General features: G+C 42.3%; 3 protein-coding genes across 3 annotated transcripts in view; 1 reads left to right on the forward strand and 2 right to left on the reverse strand.

The window, feature by feature from the left end:
- Positions 1–22,553, reverse strand: part of LOC139200340 (diablo IAP-binding mitochondrial protein-like) — a 379,202-nt gene that overhangs the window by 299,391 nt on the left and 57,258 nt on the right. The gene's annotated exons all lie outside the window — the stretch shown is intronic.
- On the forward strand, positions 285–6,456 carry rrp8 (ribosomal RNA processing 8). Its single transcript, XM_070829873.1, has 9 exons — positions 285–458; positions 551–656; positions 1,735–1,993; positions 2,116–2,989; positions 3,855–3,984; positions 4,083–4,189; positions 4,539–4,635; positions 5,060–5,179; positions 6,279–6,456. Exons 2-8 carry the CDS (start codon positions 558–560, stop codon positions 5,171–5,173), a joined length of 1,680 nt encoding a protein of 559 aa, XP_070685974.1. The 5' UTR covers positions 285–458; positions 551–557; the 3' UTR covers positions 5,174–5,179; positions 6,279–6,456.
- LOC139200117 (uncharacterized) lies at positions 5,910–16,798 on the reverse strand. The gene is made up of 14 exons (XM_070829351.1): positions 16,732–16,798; positions 14,052–14,381; positions 13,616–13,924; positions 11,392–11,673; positions 11,152–11,308; positions 10,487–10,656; positions 10,085–10,366; positions 9,659–9,955; positions 9,279–9,563; positions 8,695–8,854; positions 7,887–8,047; positions 7,681–7,756; positions 6,473–6,500; positions 5,910–6,330 (listed from the first exon to the last, which is right to left on the reverse strand). Exons 1-14 carry the CDS (start codon positions 16,796–16,798, stop codon positions 6,181–6,183), a joined length of 2,754 nt encoding a protein of 917 aa, XP_070685452.1. The 3' UTR covers positions 5,910–6,180.

Consider the following 22,553-nt stretch of genomic DNA (forward strand, 5'->3'; position numbering starts at 1 on the left):
AGAAGATACACAGTATACTGCATAAACATACTGATGGAAATACATAGTACATAGGTTTATATATGTGTGTCTGTTTATGGTTTGTTTCTTGTAATTGGGTTATAACATCTAAATCAGTTTTTATTAATACTGAAGTTCCCGAATAACAACAGTTATTTATTAATTTATTTATGTACTTGTTTGCTTATTCATTTAACGACATTAGCGCGAAGAACTTCATGTCCCAGAGGTCTCTGGTGTGCCTACGTCATCCACATGCGCCTGTGTTCTTCTGTTTTGCTTCCTTCACGCACATGAGACAGACCAACGTGGCTTTTGCTTTGGAGCATAAATCCCCGTAACTACTGGACATAATCACATGTTCATTAAATAAAACATTTTCATACAAACACCTTCAACAGCCAAAGAAGCCGATTGACGAGAGAATCGACTCGTTTCGCAGCATCAGAGACGAAACGGTGAGTGACTGAATTAGCAGTTAGCTCCTCAGTACGGAAGAAGTGACATTAGCAGGGATTTTTCTATTAACACGTTTGTTTTTTCCTCACAGGGGAAACATGTTTATTGAGGATGAAGACTGGAGTGACGGACAAGATGTTCAACTCCTCAATCAAACTGTTCTTAAAAGCACTGTGAACAGCAGCACAAATGTCAAGGTAAACACTCAGCTAAGTTACCTGCTGCCAGGGTTGGAGCGGATTACTTGGAAATGTAGCCTACTTGTTACTGAACACAAATCATATGGCAGTTTTTGTTATTAGTTTTTCTCTAATCTGAATAGTTTTGGATTACTTCAAAATCAAACATTGAAAATATTTCACCTTTATACTAAAAAATGGACACATCCACAAACACTGAGTTCCACAAACATTAGTTTTTTCTCTTTTAAGTGTCTGAAAACATTTTCAATTTATATAAAAATGCATTTTGCACATTCGGCATTTACAGTTGTTGAAATCAAATCACCCTTATAAAGACAAAGTGTTTCTTTTGTGTAAGTGTTAGTAAGTCTTGTGTAAATGATGGTGATATTGAGGAATTAAAGGCTGTTTTGATAAGGTAACCAATAATAATAATAATGTAACTGTAATCTAATTACAGATTTTCTTCAAATGTAATCTGATTATAGTCACTATTTTTGTGATGTGATTATGTAATCCCACTGACATACAGGCTGATCCATTCCTACCCAACCCTGCCTGCAGCTGTAGCCAGTTGTTCGATAACAGCTTTGTTGGTGTGTGTTTTTATGGCTTTTTCCAGTGGTGGAAAATAACCAAATATGTTTACTCAAGTACTTGAGTACAATTTCCAGGAACTTTACTTAAGTATTTTCATTTTATGCCACTTTATACTTCTACTTCACTGCATGTCAGAGAGAAATATTCAACTTTTCACTTCACTACATTTATGTAACAGCTATAGTTACTAGTTACTTTTCAAATCAAGATTTTACAGACCAAACACATGATTGGTTTATGAAATATGGAGTATTGTTACGCTGTAGTATTGCTACTTTTACTTCTTCCACCACTGGTTTTATTTAGTATCCTGAGTTGTATAAATCCAAAATCCAAAGCAAAAAAAATGGGATTTTTTTCCACAGGACCATAAAAAGTCACCCTGTATCAATACTGGACAATTTTCTGCTTATCTCAACATTGTTTTTATTATATGTTTTTATTTATTCAGTTAAAAGACTAATTATATTGTCTGAACTCATCCCTTGATCAGTCCAGGGGTGTTGGAAAGAAGAGCCTGCTGCGCACGCTGCAGACTCTGGGGTCAGTACCAGAGTGGAAGAGTGACGGCCATCAGCAGGACAGTGACAGTGAGACAGAAGTGGCCCCATCGCACAGCAAGAAAAAGAAGAAACGGAGGAAGAAGCGAAAGCAAGCGGAGTCGACGGGAGAGCAGCAAGAGAATGGTGACGTAGATCAGACTGGTGAGAAGAAGCTTGAAGCAAAAAAGAGGAAGAAAGACAACAAAATTGGTGAGCAATTAAAGTTTAAGATTTTAGCCAGTGTTTCACAGTGATTCAGAAACTGTACAATGTTGATGTTCACACAATTTAACTTTAACATGAAATAATGTTAAGATGTTTTCTCCCTACAGGGGCCCCAAAGGGACACACCACATCTGTGGGTGAGACAACAGGCAAAGAAATGACAAATTCTGCAAAGGTGAACGTAAACAAACCGGAGAACACAAAGACACTGAGCAGACAACAGTGGAAAAACAAAATGAAGAACAAGAGGAAATATAAAAATAAATACAGCCAAAACAAACCTGGAGGGGAAGTAAACAAAGCAGAATCTGTGGAGAAACAGCAGCCAAAAGAGGAAGTCAAAACAGAATCAAATAGCAATGGCAACAACAGTGAAAAAGTCAGTCTGACTTCAGCCAAGAAAAAGGAATGTAAACCACAGAAGAGGAAAAGGGCTGAAGAGGACACTGACAAGTCCTGTGCATCAGAAACACAGACACTCAGAGAAGAAAAGGGTGGCAAAGTTGTAAAAGGCACAACTGAATCTTCTGCTGACGTTTCAAACCAGAAAGCAGATGAACCTGAAGTGCCGCACACAGGTGATCAGCAGCAGCCCCCCATGAAAAGACAAGAGATGAGCAAAGCACAGAGACTGAAAAGAGAGAAGCTGCGCAAAATACTCCACAGCCAGGAAACAGACCAACGTGAGAGCCCTGCGGTGGCGAAAGCGGAGCCGGCGGCGAGAGCGGAGCCGGCGGCAGCAGAAAAAGAGGTGAAGCAGGACCGCTCGGCCTCCCTCAGGCTCCGCATGGAGCAGCGCTTGGAGTCGGCACGTTTCCGCTACATTAACGAGGTTCTGTACAGCACGACCAGCGGCGAGGCCAAGCACATGTTCAAACAGGATCCGGAGGCGTTCTGGGTCTACCACAGAGGATACACAGCCCAGGTTCAGAGGTGGCCCGCCAACCCCGTGGATGCCATCATCTCTTACATTAAACAAAAGTGAGACGTTATACTCAGCATCATATTTTGGATGTAATTTGAGCAGTTCTGTAAGGTAGAGATGAGTATCTCGGTTCCTAAAGTCAAACTAAGGTTTGTGACCTTCAAGAACAGTTCTGTATAAGGTCAAACGTTTTTGGAGCTTTCAGCTGCATCCTCAAGGTCTTCCTCAGCAGCATCAGGAGCTGGCTCAGCTGTCCTTTTATGGCCTTAGAGCCAAAGTCAGGTCATGTGACGACAAGCACGACTCCGACACAACAAGCTGAAATCAAAGTCTCACACTTCAGGACACCCAAGGAGCCGGCTGAGGAGGACGATGTGGTTGGAAGCCATAAAACGCCAGGAAGTGGACGTCTGAGCTTAGATTATTTGGTTACACATAAGATTTGAAAGCTTAAACTCAAAAGCTGCACGATTGAGCACATTTTGAACAGAGAGCAGTGGTTCGTTTAATTTAATAGGTTTACTGAATTTAGATCCTTTCACTGATCAATACAGCATCATAAAGTGTGAGCCCGACACACTTGTTTAGTTTCAGCCATTAAAAGTGCCACTTCTCTTCGCCTCTGAAATTGTTAAAGAATATATGTCTTCATCAGGCAGGTAATTGTACTGTGGGCCCAAAACTCCCATAGTCTACATTGTGTATCTGCTGTACACAGTAAACCTGTAGGCATTGCTCTGCTGAGGTCAATGGGGTATGGGGTAGGTAATGTCAGCAGTTTGGGAGAGGATAAACAATTGTGGCTGCTTTTTTTTTTTTTTTTTTTTTTGCCTCTGTTTAGACTTTATTTAAAGATGATCTGTTCCTCTCGGTTTAATATCCGCTGATTGTAAACACATCTTTGCATGTTGTTTATTTCAGGCCTCCCTCTCTGGTGGTTGCAGACTTTGGCTGCGGCGACTGTAAAATAGCACGCAGCGTGAAGAACAAAGTGCACAGCTTCGACTTGGCATCCACATGCGATCTCGTCACAGTCTGCGACATGGCCAATGTGAGTGCGTGCTCCGTGGTTCAGTGTGTGTGTGTGCGCACTAATTCGTGTACAGACTGTGTGATTGTTAGCAAATGAAACACATTCTCTGCGTGCAGGTCCCGCTTCGTGACGACTCTGTGGACATCGCTGTGTTCTGCCTTTCTCTCATGGGAACCAACCTGGCAGATTTTCTAGCAGAGGCCAATCGTGTGTTAAAGATGAGGTAAAATATGTGACATTAAATCAGCAAAAGAATGAACATTTTGTATGTATACTATTTATTCTATTTAGTTAATTCATTTGTCAGGGATGATGCATGTAGGCATTGTCATATTTGATTAAAATGAAAATTACCAACTAACAAAATGTATGTTGGACCTCTAGTCACAGCTAATTTGTCCTTTCGAGGATAAAACCCATAATATGAGACTGTAATAAAGGAATAGACACAGACAATAGATCAAACATAGATAAGCAACCACTACAAACAGTAACTGAAACAACAATGACCAAAACAAACTAACAACAGCGACAGTCAATGTTTGTGTAACTATTTTTGTCAATTATTACAGGGGCGTCCTTAAAATAGCAGAGGTGGCCAGCAGGTTCGAGAACGTGCGGAGCTTCATCTCTGCACTGGCAGGTCTGGGATTCAAGATGGTGTCCAAGGTGAGGTAACAAAGCATGAAGACATCTTCATTTTACACATAGCTGTACAGTCTTGCTTAAACACACAAAACATGCAGAATGTTTATTCTCGCTGCAGGTATGTTTTTCTCCTTTTTTAAGACGCCAGCTTGCTCAGAGAGGCAGGTGGTAGCTGGCAGCTGGTGATTTATAATTGATAGCATGCAGCTGTGGTGACCTCAGGCAGAAAATAGTATTCAGCAAGCTGGTTTATTGTTGGCAACAGAGAGAGTTGGTTAAATGTATTAAAGGTAGAGAACGCTATTTAAACAGCTCGGTCTGAGTAAGAGTTAAATCACTTGATGGCTTAGAGCTGCCTCTCTAAAGTTTGCCTGCACACAATATTGGAAATCTACCCAGGGACTGATTGTAAAGAACATTTGGCGCTTTGTTTTTCTTTCTTTAGGACACAGAGAACACTCACTTCTACTCCTTTGAATGCGTGAAGACGGGAGATTCTCCTGAAAATGTGAAGAAATTTGGACTGCAGTTGAGGGCTTGTGTCTACAAGAAAAGATGAGTTAATGTGAGAGGACATTCATTCAAAGCAGCGCCTGAACATTTTTTTTATCTAAATGTGGTGCTTGTCACATTTTGAAGCAACCAAATCAGAGTTGAAGCAGCATTCAGCATATTTCTGTGTCGTCACGTGGAATCAACATCCGAGTGCGTGCAGGTTTCTTTCACTTGTCTTTGGTTCAAGATGATGATCAGTGAACTGACCCCAGATACATTCATTATATATAGGCCACCAATCTAGTGCATTTTATAAGAAAAGAAGTTATGTAAATGGTAAGATTGTTCTGGAAAAAAATGAAATACAACATTTTTAAGATGAACACCAACACTCAGCTTTTGTTGCAGCTGTTGTGTGGCACTAAAACTAGAAAACAATTAAAATTACAGGTTTATTATATAACATTTTTAAATACACGATTTTCTCAGTTGTATGTGCGTGTGTGTGTGTGATGACTTGCCACAAGAGGGTGTAACAGCGTTGCGACCTGATGCAGGCGGCCTGTCTGTCTGGCTGTCTGTCTGTCTACATCTGGATGGTTTACTGTAATATTTATAGAATCACTCCTGTTGCCACAGCAGATGGTCCTTCACTCATTTAGTCGACCAAAGATATCACAAGGACAGATGGTGTGTAGCTAAAGTCACAGCCGAGGAAATGTGTTTGCTGTACTACAGTCATATGGCTGCAGTGGGAAACAAAACAGCAAACTGGAGAAATAATGATCTATTTGGATGGTTTTTATTGAGAAATACTGGAAAATACAATGTACGTGACTGCAGTACAAAATTCAAGTAAGATAAAAAAGTGCACAAGTACTAAAGCCAATCAGTCAAAACTATACAACTTTAAAAAGAACAGATATTTCAGTACATAAACAGATAATCCTCTCATTTATAATGCTGACACGTAAAAAATACACTTAAACCATGAACAGTGCTGCAGTTCCAGTTTGTGTGCAGTATAAAGCTGAATGTGTGATCCAGATCTCCGCAAAGCCCCTTTCATCTTCACACTGTGCTCTTGACGTCAATGACTATGGAGTAACTGACCAGCTGAGCGAATTCCTTACTGTCTTTTTCCATCACTCCCGGCTTCTTCATCTCAGGAGAGCCGGGCTCCTGCATCAGAGATGTCAAGGCCGAGAGACACTCCTGCTTCTGGATGACCGAGAGCAGCAGCGAGAGAGAGAGAGAAGAGCAAACAAGTCGAAGCATTATTCACTTTGTGCTCAGATTTGCAGAATCATATTTCTAGAGGAAAATAAACTTAAACTTGCACGTTCACTGAATGTAGTCCCACCTTATATTGATTCTTGCTGTTTGTTTTGCTGCAAAACAGAACAAAAATATTGTGTGAATCATGAATAATTCTGTAGTTGAGGAACTTGTAAGGCTGAGCAGCACCACTAGGTGGCACTGTGACTTAATCTGGCGCACTGAGTCAGTTTCAGATGGACAGGTTGCAGGTGTGAATGCATCATGCGACAGCGTTATCAATGGAGATGAGTGGTGACCCCCGTCCTCATCATTGATCTCTGATGTCACAAGCAGCAGCTCACTGTGTACATTATGACCTCAGTGACATCAACTCAATGAAGCCGTCAAAAAATGTCCCCAATGAAGGAGGAGAGGGTGGGAGGGAAGGCAGGGGGTGTGATGTTAGTCCCAAAATAGCTTTACTCCCGGGGAGTCATGTTGTCTTGTGTACACCGTTGTACGCTATGTGACTGACCTTCCCAAATTAGCCTGACAGGACCCTCCCACTGGGGCGAGGGATAAAGGGACCAAGGCTCTGTCTGCCAATGGCACCTTGACCAAATGTTCTGACCAGAGAGGTAGGCCTATTGAAAGAACTCCTGGTCCCACTGCGAGCACAGTGCAGCTGCGCTCACAGTGGGACCCGATCTGAGCCTGACAAACATTCTTTAGAGAAGTTACATTTGGCAGTGAATGTGGAAATGTGCAAGCTCCTGCAAGCAGAAACCATAAACAGTCAGAGGATCGTGACAGATATCCCACATCAGTCGTAAAAGATGAGTGACTCACTGATTTTTTTCCAACAGCAATAAGATTGGATTTGTGGAGTTTTTCTTATTGATGAATGGCAGCTCGAATTTCATTATACTAATAACTTCCGAATGATGTGGACTTGTTGAACCTTTTACCTTTGTTTTTGCAATGTGGCATTGGTGATAATGGGCCAACTAACAGCAGCCTACTGCAGAAAATGCCAGAAGTAACACTGCTAAAAGCCAGAGCAGAAAACTGGAAAATAAATCTCTCTACAAACATTTTCTACCTGTCTACAAGCAGGGCTGTGGTGGCAGACGAACCTGTCTGCCTCAGCCACATTACATCCTGTTTGTGAATAACAGCACGGTTTTGGTGAGTTGGGTTAACGATCCGCGCATCCTGTTTGTCTCGAATTTTATGCCACCAGCCGCGTTTGCCTGTCAACACATCACCTGCTGAGCTGCAACCTGTCACCTGTGGAGGCATTTAACTCACCAGCACACCCAGAGAGTGACGATGAAGATGAGCGTGAGGGCAGAGGCCGAAGAGATGCAGATCATGGCCACCAGCGCTGAAACACATGCACAGGCGCAAATTTCAAAGCAGCAAATGCAAGAGGAAAGTCTGATAACATACCTCGGTGTGTTGATAATGATCAGACTAAACGTGGCTGTAGATGGAAAACACATCATGGCACTCACCAAACAGCTTGTCCTCGCTCATGACCTCCACTTGAATGTTGACAATGGCTGTGTGGTGATAGAAGGACGCCCAGCAGGTGTACAGGCCTTCGTCCCGCTCTGTGAGCTCTGACTGGAAGACCATCGCAGCCCCTTCCATTGGGACAAGTGAGCCGTCACTCCTGAAACACAAGAAACTTTTAGCTAAAGAAGGACGAGGCTGGAATTTATATTTTTCACATTGGGAAGAAAACATTTTAAAAGACCAGTGACTTCTCTACCCTGATTGTGGCACTCAACTCAATTCAAAGCACATCTGTTCTTTCTAAAGACATGAACCTCCAAAATTACACCACAAATATGATGTTTCATTTGTTTTAAAAAGGCTCAGTAATTTTCGAAAAAAGCTGGGCACTGCAGGTTTTAGCAAATGCTGCTCACATACATAACAGGAATAAATGTGCATTATACATTTGGTGCTCTAGTGAGTATTTATGGCAGCATGTGGGATTGACTCAAAATAAACTGCAGTGCCCACATTTTAATAGTGGGACCACAGCACAGAGGAGTCACATATACCAGGCTGTGGCTACACAGACAATACTTGTTAGTAGGATCAACTTGGGATGGGATTTGTCGACAATGACAACTAATACTTTAATGTCAGAATTATGCTGGATGAGATTCATGTCGTGGAAACAATCCAGTTTATATTTTCAAGCTGATGGATCAGAACGCAGAGTGCATCGGCTCCTTTACATGGGGAGAATGTTGAGTTTGGTTCAGGTGTTTACATCGTGATGATAACGGATAATAGAGGACACACCACCTTTTACAGTTGAGGTCGTACTCTGGCACATTGCCTTCGACTCTGAGCAGTAGTCTCTGCTTGCGAAGATTTTCCTGGAGAGTCACTCTGGGTACGGTAGCCTTTTCGCTGTAGCGGCTTTGCAGAGGAGTCGTGTGGTTTAAGGTTCTCACAGAGATATCTGCAGAGAAGTCAGTTTAACAATAAGGATGAACCTTGTGTCTTTGATGTCTGAATACAGTCAGGTGAATTTCTATGCGTCCATATTCTGTACAGGTTTCAGATTTATTTATTTATTTATCTCTATCTTTATACACGTATATACATATATATACATATATATATATATACACACACACACACACACACATATATATATATATATATATATATATTTATCTTGTGTTTCTCCTCTTATTGTTTCACTTTGTGTGTTATTTCATATTTATTTCATTTTATCATTGTTTCAGTCTGGAAAAGGCACTCAAAACATTTCACTGCACATTATACTGCGTATGACTGTGTATGTGACAAATTAAGGTCTTGAATCTGAATCTTGGAAAAAAAAAAGATGTTCATACGAGTGTTGTTTCTGCTAAACTCACGGTATCTGGGGATGTGAATGGTCCTCTTCTCTGTGGCTCCATGCTCAAACTGATACACACACGTTAGGTTCTGTCCCTCATGAAGGGCCAGAGGAAACCGATAAGTCAGCCTGGCTTTCTGGATGCGGCCTTCGTACTCTGAGTGCAGGGATGTTTGGCTTTGGGCATTTTCGGGAAGGACCCAGGCGAGGTTCGTCCCAACAGCCTCTCCTCTGCAGTCACACACCGCCAGCCAGAGGGGAGAGTCCTGCTGTCTCACCACAGACACACTCAGCAGATGGGCTCCTGAAAAAGAGAACAAGCAGTTGCAGGAAGGGGATGGGCAGCTGAGCTTTGTGTGTATCACTGAGAGAAATATCTGGGAGGAAGAAATAACGTACTGCGCACAAGAATCTGTATTGTCCTTTCTTCTGGTGCCTCCAGGCTCGGATGCTCCACCATGCAGGTCAAATTCTGACCAGAATACAAAGAAGACAAGAAGTGCACAGAGCTACGGGCCGACACCAAACCATCAGCCTGGACTTCAGTCTCTGACACATCAAAGCTGTTGTCGCTGTTTCCAACATGCCAGGTTATGGTTGCTGCAGGGGCAACACTGTCCACAGAGCAGTCTACCTTTGTGTACTCGTCACCGTCGTTCCACTCAGTGCTGGAGTTGATGGTGACGTTGGGGCGAGCTGTGTGGGAGAGAGAAGTTAAACCACAGGGAAGGTTTTGAGAAAATATTAAATCTGTGATACCCTCACATGACCAAATATGTGTGCTACTCAGACAAAATTATCCATCGCTTGATTTGTTAGACATACCGCACAGAGGGAGTGCTACGCTTCTGTTCTCTGGCTCCTCAAACACAGGGTGATTTATCACACACTCTGCAGTGAGCTCCCAAGGCGAGCAGGCAGGGAGGAGTAAAACTCCCCTGACAGAGTGGCTTCCATTATGAGAAGTGAAATTGAACCAAGAGACTCCAGACACACCCTCTGGTAGAAGCCAGGACATGTTGGCTGCAGGAACGGCATCAGCTGCTGAGCACTCTATCACCCTGCGTCCATCTTCAGTCCGCAAATCAACTCGTATGGTGGGAGGAACTGAGAGGAGGGGCACGGAGAGAAGGCTCCACATCAATATTTCATAGTTGGACAATGCAGGACATTCCAAATGTATTCATGAAAGTCTTAAAACAAATCGATGCAAGGAGTTTCACCTACCAAGCTGTGCGACTGAAGGTTTGACTGCGAGAATAAACTTAAGCGTTGCTTGAAGGTGATGGTAGGAGAAGAAACATTCATACAGGCCAGCATGCTGATCCTCCACAGGACCCCGAAATGTGAGGCTGCTGCCGAGCAGCTCCACTCCCTCAGGCAAGGGCCCGTCATCTCTAGAAGGACACAGAAGCAAATGTACAAAGAGGAATTTTATGCTGCAGTTTTAATGTTCAACAAGTCTTAAAATATTACAGTTAAATCTTGAAATTTTTTTTTTATTTCAGTCAGGAAATGTGTCTAAATCTGGTTCCTGCTGTCTATCACTTGTGGTTTGATGCCACCAAATGTCTCACCACATCCTCCACAGGATATGTAAGTTGTTTCAGTATGAGGAAAAAAGTGGCACTGATTTTACCTGTTTCTGAATATTTGTTTTGTTTGGATGAGAAAAAAAGCCACTTGTGTCAAAAACACTTGTATACATTTACAGGCCAGAGGTTACCAGATTTTACATCACTCATGTCTTTTAATCTTGACATTCCCAAGTGACAACGCGGGCTCCACAGAGGAGTTACTGTTTTCTCACATTGTTTTCTCACGTTGAGGTGTAGGCTGAACATCATGTGTAAAATCTATGGAGTGCTCCTTTAACAACATGTCTTTCTCACTTTTTGCAGGTAACGTTGTAACGCGGCACATTCCCCGTGACCTGCAGGCTGATGACGGTGTCACTCTCTCCTTCCTGCAGCTCTAAAGATTCAGTGTCTTGGAAGTCATCAGTGTTGCCTCCCAGCTTTGAGTTCCACAACTGAGCTCCTGACAAATCTGCAGAACACAAAGCACATCTCTGATTTCTGTGACTTCTACCTCATCAGCAACAGCAAACATAAAGCACTGATGGTACTCACAAAAAGACGGCAGTGTCATGACTCGCGACACTTTGTGTGGGAATTTGGGGTGGTCAAACACGCAGGTGACATTATGCCCCTCATACACGGCTGCAGGGAGGACGACTGAGCTTGTTTTTATGTCTGAGTCTGAGTTGTTCTCTCTCTGCAGCTCTTCATCAGCGTTCAAAGCCAAGGAGATGTCAGTGTCAGGTCTCCCTCCAGATGAAACGCAAGAGACCACCCAGAACTCACTTCCTCCTTGTTGTATCATCTCTGCTTTAATGGTCACATTTGGCCTTGCTGTGGAGCAGGAAGAAAGGCGAGAAGAGTTATTCTTTCACATGTCTAATGTTTTTTCCAGTAAATTAAAAAGTCAGATAGTAAGCTGAGGCTCGGGTGTTTTTGTTAAGTAGGAAACCATGGCCGGATGAGCTGAATGTTAGCTAAACACAGGCTATAAGGGGCTTCTGCTTGGGTTTTGGAGAGTGCTGACTTCGGCTTATCACCTGTCCCATCTGTTGGCCGGGCTGCAGCTGAGAGCAGATGTCTGGCCCAGCTGCTGCCCAACCAAAGCTGGGAGAACTGCAGGCTTTAATACAGGGAATCAGCAGAGATCAGTCTATTATCAAATACATAAAACTTGGGTTGTCATACAATAGCCAGCCATCCCTAATGAGTAAGACAAGTGAGCTAACACCTCATAATAACCCCGGTGTTGGGGAAAGGTATTAAAGTGCGTTAAAGCACTTCGGCTTTAAAAATCCCATCTGTTAACACCTACAGTTCTGTGTGGATTTAATCACTGCAGTTAAAGAAATTACCGAAGCTGCAGTACTTCAGTGGAGTGTGAACGCATCATGGACAAATGTGCTGGCTGGTCTGGCTCATGCTAATAGGATCATTACCATACAGCCCGCCTTATGACTGTCCACTGTTTCCATGCAGGGCTCTGGACACTATGCTCCAACTGAATCGGCACATAAGAGCCTTTAGTTGGTTTGTTTGGGCCACAAATTTCGACTTACGTGTGCCAGATAGAGGCAGTGCATGCATCACGGGAACCAGAGCACATATATGGCGTATGAACTTTTAGATTGCTGGCTCAGTTCCTGAGACACTAAGGCGACAAAAGAAACAAAGTTTTGTGTGTTTTTGTATCTTTTGTATTTGCGTTTTCTTTCCAGCCGGGGTTGTATGTGCTAATGTTTGGCATGAATCATGTTTGACTACAAGATGCAATTAAAAGTGCAAATTCATTGTTTCATCTGGGGATCTGCAGCCTAATGTCCCAACTAGGTGAAAAAAAACATCAGTAAAGTCATATATATTATCATTTTAAATCTACATGACCTAACTTTTCTGCCACTTGGAAGCAGCGAAAGCAGACATTGACATATTGTCAAGTTAATTTGCATACTGGTTTGCAAATAGTTGTTTCTTTACATGTTATGCATATAGGGAGCAACATCAGGATTCATTTGGAGCCATGTTTCTGGCCACCTGATGAATCTAAATCCAATAGTCATTCTGATTTTAGCTCCATTATTGGTCTACACCAGCTCCTGAGGTGCTGAGCAGGTAATGTAAAGTGGATTAATCAGAGCTTTTCTCTGCAGTGTGTGAAAGCAACACTGCTAAGAGTGAACCAAAACAGACACGCAGGCCCGAAAATCAAATCATTGAGCTGATAAGATGCTAAAATGCTTTGTAAACTGCAGATGCAGGTCAGGACCAGCCCCTTGTTTTATATACTGCTGTCATTTGATCCATATGAAAATACTGACTATAACAGCTTTGATTTTACCTGATAAAAGGCTGTGGAACAAAGCGAGTGCACTGCATTTTTTGTTCTTTCTCATGTAAGATTCTTTGATCTATGCACCTTCCATTAATACTTTACGTTGTGCAAGATGGTGGTTTGGTATTGTTATCAGTCAGTTACTGGACTGCTGCTGTATTATGATGTTCCATATGCTCGACGCCAGTGAAAGAGTGCATTCCCACATGAATGCATCGCTCTGTGCAATGTGATTTATGGTCTTTCACCGTATGTGGAGCAGAGTGAGAAGAAACGACCCGTGTGAAAAATCAGCTGGAGGAGGCTATTGTGTTGTAAGATGCTGAGTCATGATGCAAGATTACAAAACTCCGACAGGCGATGCAGAACAATATGTCACCTCAGCTCACAGATGTACAAACACAACAATACTGACACGCATGGCTGTGAGCCATGTCAGCTTACTGTACGTTTCCACCCTCGCTGTGGTGAGTTTGGGGTTTGGGAGGGTCGGATGTTGGACCACGCAGGTCACGCTGTCCTCGTCCTGCAGATGGGTGGGGAAGCGAAGGATGCTGCTCAGGGTGGAGGTGCCGTTTGAGTGAGCAGTTTCACTCGTGTTCACGGTGAAAGGGTAATCTGGGGGAGGAAGGCCGTTGACCAGCCAGCTGATCTGAGCCACAGGCCTGCCAGCAATGGCAGAGCATGACACCGACTGGTAGTGAGAGCCGTTTATGGTCTCTGCATTCACCAGGATCTGGATATCAGGCTGAGCTGTGAATGAATGAAACATGTCATTAAATGAATTAGGCATGTCCCGGATCAACCTTATCACCGCAGTTTATTAACATAGTGGTGAATAAATAAAAAAAATACTGCACACATGATTGGCTTGGCTTACCTAATACAATGACGAAGACTTTGTTAGAATAATCCTCATCCTCTGACTGAAACTCACAGATGTACTCTCCCTCTGCTTCCACACTGGACACCCTCATCTTAACTGTGAGGTTGGTGAGAGAGTCTGGCTCTGAGAAGTCAATGTTGCGGCTAAACGGCTCGCCATGTTTAAAGCCCGCCAGTCGTTTAACTTTGGAGTTGGCTTTGATGAGGCGCTTCCACTCGGCGCTCTGGATCTCATCCTGGCCCAGATACCTACAGCTCAGGTACACGTCCTCTCCCAGCACTGCTGTGATGTGTGTGATCTCAGTATCCGACTTTTCACCCACCTCTGAGACAGAGAGTGATACAATGTTCAATAATAATGAGAGGTCAAAGGTCACCTGAACAGCCCTGAAATTGCAAACACTGGCAAAGCAGAAATGTCTCGACGGGGAAAATGCGATTGTTCCTCTTCCTGAGAGGACGGACAGCAGGCTGATAGATGTCCGCCGTTGTGCCTATGAAAGGGGTTTCCGCTCATCTCATTGTCGTTCACTAATCAAGTGAAACTGTGATGGATGAGACAAACTAACCGGCTCAGTGGTTAAGAAATCCTGAGTCATTATATCATAACTAGAACATGCCAGTGACTAATCAATATGAACAAGACTAAAGAGTGTATGGCTAACACGCTCACAGTGATGATGCTAACATGATGTAGCTGTACCCACTTATCCTTTAGTAGTCCTCTTTAGTGAAAGGAGAAAATGGAAAATGTTTGATATTGAGAAATGGCAATGCGAAAATGAACAATCACAAGAAAGCTTAAATGTTAAAACTTCAAAGAATAAATACAAAAGCGCAGATTACACATGTAACCAAGAAGAGTTGAACGAGTAAAAAACTGAAGTTACTTTTGGCTTGCAAACCAAAGCTCTCTATTGGACAGATTGAACTTTTGAACCAATGGTGGCGCCAGGTGAGAAGGGAGGGCATTTACTAAAGTTATCAAAATGCATCCTGAGGCGAGCATGAATATCTGAATTAAATTTCACAGCAATCTAGCCAACAGATATTTCACTCTGAACCACAATTGTCAACCTCATGGAGGCACTAGAGGAAAAGTTAGGCTATGGTCAGTCATTAGGGTTCATCCTCTGGTGACCACAAATATACATTTCCATCCAGTAGGTGTTGAGATATCTCACCTGAATAACAAAACTGGAGGTGCTAAATAAGAAGTCAGGAGATTATCAAAGTCGTTAGGATTCATCCTCTGGGGACCACGACTGTATGTTCAAAATTTCATGAAAATCCATTGAAAAGTTGCTATTTTCATTTCATGACTAAAAACATGGAGCTGCAACCCATAAATGATATTAAGGTATACATTTTGAGATGGAGTTAGACTTTGTTCACACAATGACACTTGACAAATGTGGCTTTGTCCCCTCCGTGTATATATTTAATAGAGGACTCCATTATGTTAATGAAATGAAAACAGTCCAAAAGTTACACCCTGATCCATACTCAGACACCAACGACCTCTTCCCTCCTCACTTGAGAAATCAGCTATGATTAGGGGAGGCTTCAGAGGAAAGGACATTTAATAGAAGCTGACAGGTTTTAGCACTTGCAGAAAGGACAGTGCGCAGACTCCAGTGCATACCAAGTCCCTTTCATCCTGCTTCCTCTGCCGACTTTATCAAAGTGCACTTCAGCTCCATCAGCCAGATGAAGCCAAGAACTTCTATTCTGCTTTATAAATATATAAATGTGAAAACCATTGAATATACAGCTGCTGCAGTCTAAATCAAACAGTTTGCATCGAGCACGGCTAAAGCTGAAATGCTGTTAGTCATACTATACAACACAGCAAATGGAAACAATGTGGAGAGCCTCCAAAGCCTTTTAAGAGGAAAGGACACAGAGAGAGAAATAAATATGCTGTACGGGTTCAATTATGCCTTGTGGGTTTATAATTCATTTGCCCTCGCAGGTTATTGCCAAAATAAATGTCAGCCAAGCATGAGAGAGGCACACCTTAAGGACACAAACTAAGTAATAACTGAGAAAGAAATCAGGTATTCATGCACTGCATCATATTCCCTGAGCCCCAGGGCCTTCTTTTTCTCACCAAATACTATACTACTAATACTCGTGGCACACAGCATCTCTTCCTCTGCAGACTGGGGATGTGGTAAACAAATAAGACTTTCGGCTCTTAAACAACAGAACTTTTTCACACATTTAAAGCTTTCATCTCTGGCTGGAAGTCTCAGTGACTCTGCAGAAACAATGGTTTTAATCTGCACCTTAAAGCGTACATTAGCCTGCAGAGGGTTTTCCCCTTACACAAAGAAAAGAAACCTTAAAGACGCTCATATATTAACTTTGAAAGGCTGTAAAGAAACTAATGTGGTTTCAGGTGACAGCATTGACCAATACTAATGAACTGTCTGCCAGAGTGACAATACCAGCATGGCATCAGTAAGAAATAGTAATTATTTAGTAGATTCAAGATGCATTCAGCATGTGGCTTTATTGCCCGTGTGCATTTATAATTGGACTAATCAGTTAGGAAAACCACAGCAGCACTGTTTAGTAAATGCCACAGGTTAAACAAGACCGTAAGGGCCAGTAAAATAAGCCCATAAACAGCTGACAGTCACAGACAGATTGCAACCCTGCAGACTTACCCAGAATTTCCAAGCAGTGAGCAACATTTAGGACAAGGCCCAAAATCAACAGCCCTGAGCATCCCATGATGGTGTCATTGAGTGAAATAAGGTTCGATCGAGTGGCTGTATGTAAGGCATAATGGTATTTTGAGTGTGTGTGTGTGTGTGTGTGTGTGTGTGTTCTGTGGTTTATGGTTAGAGGTGCACACCCTCCGCAGCTGACACTGACGTTTCTGCATGTGCCTTTGTGTGTGCATGTTTTCTGACACTCATACACCCACATGCTGGATGTTTACATGCTCACACACACGTGCACATTCATGTATGTGTATTTGTGTGTGTGCGTGTGTCTTTGTGTAAAACTGTTCCTTTCATTCACTCTCTGAAACAATAACTGGGCTTCTGTGTATTTAGAGTTGCTGCAGATTTGCATGCCTCTCACTTTTTGCTTCTCACATGCCCAGAGTCTGTTTTCTCCAAGTTGCCATGCACTGTGTGTCTGTTCAGTTACTCAGCCACCTCATATAGTAGGGCGCCTTGGGAAGTGGTGAAGCCATGCATCATTCATGCCATCCCATTCCTGCTGGGGCCTTAAGAGACTGCCTGTCTGAGAGACAGCACGCCACTGCTCATGCCCTGCAGTTTGGGATATCACTCTCTTCTGGGTATTGTTTTATGGGATAATGCTCCTCTAATTCACTTTGAGGCTGTGTGTATGTTTTTTTTTTTTTTAGTCAGACATATTTGCTGATCACAATTTGTCACCCTGCAAGGAAAACTGCAAACAGAAACAAATGTGGGTGAGAAAGGTAGGGCAGTTTTTGCAAGGGCTCAGCATTGCACAGCATTTTATGCCTGGTCTATGTAAAGTTACCATTTTTCTATTTCCTGTTAAAGTTGATCAACTTTAGCATTGAGTCAGCAAGACCACAAGAGGATGACAGTGAATGAAATGACCCGACAAAAAAAAACACACATTCACGTTTTGATTGCGTGTGGTTTTATAACGGCTTTTTGAATCCTCTGACGTGAAACTGGCAGCTGTAGTGAGACATTTAGAAGCCTGTGAAAGTGGGTTGTACAACAAAGAAACTAGTTGTGTCATCCTCTCTTTGTCTACCACACACACACACACACACACACACAGCAGAAACAGTCTTCACATGCTCCTACACCACACAAATATGCCTTTCCATCCACACACCTCTCTGAAAATGCTGAATTTGAAGTCTCAGTCCTGTCTGTCTTTCTTTGCACCGTAAGAGGCCAAAGCCCTGAAACACACCTAAATCATACACGTGAGAGCAGAGGAAGGAGCACAAGCAACATTCAGGGCCAATCTTTTGTCTTTTTAGGCTCAAATTCAGCTGTTCAATCCTTAAAAGATACTTATCCTTGTGGTCCATCTGCAAATCCTTTAAACGGTTTTAAGAAATTTGCATACAAGTGTTAATCAAGCCAAAGTATCATATCTTGGTTTCTCGTGAGTGTTTTTGTTTTATAAGACCGATTTAAAAGCAGATGACGGGGAGCAAATTTGGATATTTTACAAATCACAGAAATCAGCTTGTGAACCGCACAGATAGATGAGAGAGGTTTTGTCGGCATGTTGTGAGCAAGACTAAAGCTCTTATTACTTCCAGTCTTGACTCTGACTGTGGACGATCATATCTCCGGAAGGTAAAACACAGTTCAGTCTATTACCGAAATTACATGCAACATTTGATTTCGAGGGGAAACACTTGACACGCAGTCGAGTCTGTCGCTTAAAACCCGGTAATCATGTGGAGGTGGAGCTGGTGGTTGTTTTTCCAGGTAATTAAATTACCTGAAGTGGTTATTCCCCTGAAGACAGGAGGAGACAGAGTGGAGTTGGGAAAGAAGGAGTCTGGAAACCTTCAGTCTTTTCCGGGTGTGCCCTTCTGTCTGTGAGCTGATGTATTTTACTGACAATGAATTGTTAACAATTCACAGACAAGGTTCCTATAGATTTCACAGATGTACAACTGGCATGCTTTTCACCTCTCTGGGTTTCTCTTTATCACTTCCTATGCGCACACACATGCAGAAGTTCAGCTTGAAAAAAGGTGTGTGTGTGTGTGTGTGTGCACAGTAAAGCAGCAGTGGAAGGTTGTGTGGTATCCTACTTAACTGAAATCTTATCATCACTTTCTTTAGTGGAGGAAAATCACCGATAATCTGCACCATCTCTTCCTGCTGTTGCTCATTTACAGCTGAATTATCACTAAACCCCCCACCGCTCCCACACACACACACACACACATACACACACACACAGAAAGGCACTTGAACAGATTCCACACTGACACAAAACTTGATTGATATGCCACTATCAACCTGAGTCACATACCATTATTGGCCTGTGACACTGCTGGCATTTGTGTACAAAGAGAAATAAAAAAAAAATGAATGTGTCAGTACCATCTCAAAGTACACATTTAAACCACTCACATTTGAAAACTTGTGTGGTCTGCAACACAGAGAAAGGACAAAGAGAGTGGTTGGAAAGGACACTTACTTCAGACCACATGTTCACTCCTTTGGTCTGGAAAACCAAAAGGAATTAAGTAAAAAAAGGTTTTCTTTCTTGGTAAGGGAGCTTCTTAGGCTTATGCTCCACGGTGTTGGAACAGACATCTTTAAAAATATCTGTTTATCCTGGCTATTACTTAAAAGAGTGATGCACTAGCAGAAGACATATTGAGATATTATCATGGATGTATCACAAGAGCTGGATCCCAGGCCGCCGCAACGCCTTGGTTCCAATTTTCCCAGTGGCCAGTTGCAGTATTGCAACAAAAGTCCTCTGTGGCCCAAAAACCATTTTCTCCATAGACCACCATTGTAAATGGTTTAAACACGAACAGTTATGATGCTTTGCATTGCATATTTTCAAACCATGGGGGTTTAACCTTTGTAAAACCTCTCCAAAGCCCAAAAAGGTCTTTCTTTTTTTTTTTTGCTGAATGATGTTACGGCTGTGGTCATGGAGCCGCTGGGTCTGAGGCATGATGGAATGAACATAACCCAGAACCTAACCCGGACTCTAGAAACTTTTTATGCACCAGGCGAGCAATTCATGTTGGATTGGATAGACGACAGTTTTGGTCTGGTATCCAGGTCTTGTAATACATCTGTGGGGACATATTCTGCAAATTTTTAGGTTCATACGTGTACTACGGGGGTCCCATTACATTTAAATGCTATAATGTTAGAATTTTTCTCATACTGTGCATACTGCGTACTGCTCCTTTCAGCCTCCAGTTTTGCTCTGATCTCTTTAAGACCCACCTCCTGAGAAGCCGAGTCTGCTCTGATTGGTCAGCTCCCACATACCTGAGCAGGCACCGCCCACCAATTCTGCAAAAGGACAAACACATTAGCTAAGAAACAAGCTAACGACAAGATCAACAGACTAAACTACCAGTACAAGTCGGGCCAAAAATAGCCAGCATCGATCCATCATTTATGTGCTGTTAACAGCCCTCATTAAGTGAACAGTTCTGAGTAATGTCAAACTATTCCTTTAAAATGAACCTTTTTGAGGCGGGCTTTTGCTTAAAAAGTTTTATGCAGTGGCAGAAAAAATTCTGAGACTCTTATCCTAAATAAAAGTACCAATATAACACTGTAAAAATACTGTAACTTTTACTTGAAATCACCCATATGTAAAAGTACAGAGGTGTTATCGGTAAAATGTATTTAGAGTATCAAAATGAAACTGTCAGAGTGCAACATTTTTGTATGAATTATATTATTGCTATTAATGCATTAACAAAAAAGCAGCACTTAACAACTTAACAACTTAACTAAACTGCTGGGTTGTTTAATCTTCATAAATGTGCCGTATTAACAGGTGAGTAAAACCTTAATCTGCAAAGTAATGGGAGGAAATGTATTGGAGTTAAAACTGTACTTCAATGAAGAACTTGAGAAAATGACTTTGAGTCATGGGCAAATGAGTGAATATTTCTGAGATTTTCTTTTTTTTATTTCACTTTTTTAATCTTGATCGTATTAGTTTCCAAAGTATACATATGAAACATGGCTTACTAAAGGTTCGATCGACTGATTGACTGATAGTACTTTCTGCAGATGAGCAGGTGCTGTGAAGTGCACACCAGTGAGGAGGTGCTGACCACAGAAGAGCAGCTGCACACTCGCAGCAAGGAAAGAAAAAATAAACACCTTTAATGCAGAATAAGAGCCAACAGTTGGATGCCTACCACATAAAACATCCCATCTATAATTCATATGAGAAGAATAAGAACACTAACAACTTGAATTCATTCACAAAGCATCCTGACCTCGTTTTTAAGAGCATATAATGGTTAGTGATGCGTTTTATCAGCTCCTATAAAACATTATACATCCATAATGAATCATAATGATCTCATGAATGTTTATGGCATGTTGTTGACAACCTTCTAAAGTTCCACTCATTTTAATGCTTTCAAATGCTCAACAGTATGACATTACCCAAAGAGGAAAACGGAAACTTCAAAATTGAAATTTCACACACACTCGAGCACTTTGTTGTGTGTTCATAGCGTAAGTTGACTCATACTGAAATACTTTTAATCCTCTTGTAATTTCTTCCAACTGTCAAGAAACATCATTAAAAACATTCACGCTTGCACCTCTTGTGATGCAGCAAAGAAATGAAAGTTTCATGCAACTGAATAAAAATTTAATCAATGCTCCCTTTTCAGAAAGAGACAGACAAAACTCCAAGTGCAGCTTCTTTGTACTTTTTCCTGTATGAGTCATAACTTATCTGATCAATCTCTTCTTCTTTGATGCCCCAGTGTGTTTTAACGGTCGAGGATGCTGAGTGCTTAATGGTTATTTAGTTGGTGGAAATGACTCGAGCAGTAATGCAACAGTCTTGAAGATGATGCATCTGATGTTCGGGTCATGAGCGATTTATGTTCTTCAACAGTAGAGGCCGGACTGCTGAGTGCTTAATGGTTATTTAGTTGATGGAAATGACTCAAACACACTCATGAAGAGTGAAGAGGAAAATCTGGTCATTAAAGAAAGTAGAGGATGGAGCTGAGAAGACAGTTTGTGATAAATGCATTTGAAATGCATTTCAGGGAAAGTATAGCTCTTTGTTTTCTCAGGCACAAATTAGAAGAGTAACCACGTCGTCCTGCCTGCTGAACCCGAAGCTTTGGTGGCTCATGTGGGGACGGGAGGATTAGTCTCATTCCAGGGGTGAAAAAGCAAGCTGCTGGCAGAGCATCAAGTGAGAATGTAAGTGAAATGGACAGCAGATGGCTCTGGTTCGTGCACCGGTTATTTGGGACCTGCTGGGCATGGCTGGGCCTGTGCACCCCCCCCCAGACCTGGCACCCGTTCTGGCTTCCCCCGCCACAGGACTCTTCAACCAGCAGGCTGTGAGACTGTGCTAATGCAACCTGTACAACTCCCGTCAGGGGTGGAGGGCAGTTACTGAAGCGAATCCAAGGAAATGATTCTACTTATACCAAAAGGAGCCTTCATGAGGCCCACAATGAAGACCTCTTGGACCTGAAGTTTCTTCTGTCATGATACACGACTGATTGAGGGAGTAACATTTGAATTTTGTATCTTCCTTATCTTGTTTTGATGAACGAACAAACCTTTTGTTTTGTTGTTGCAATACTGAAAAGGCCACACCTCGATAACCACTTCCAGTTGTAGTCGTGTGATAAGGTCAATATGCAGTTTCAAATCGAAGACTCTCATAAGACTTTCAAAGCCTTCTTTGATGAAACTCAGCAGCTCCGAGTTAAAACATCACATTAGTCATAACTGCACACACACACGTCCGT

Source organism: Pempheris klunzingeri, chromosome 4 (assembly GCF_042242105.1).
Source record: "Pempheris klunzingeri isolate RE-2024b chromosome 4, fPemKlu1.hap1, whole genome shotgun sequence".
Classification (NCBI taxonomy): Eukaryota; Metazoa; Chordata; class Actinopteri; order Acropomatiformes; family Pempheridae; genus Pempheris; species Pempheris klunzingeri.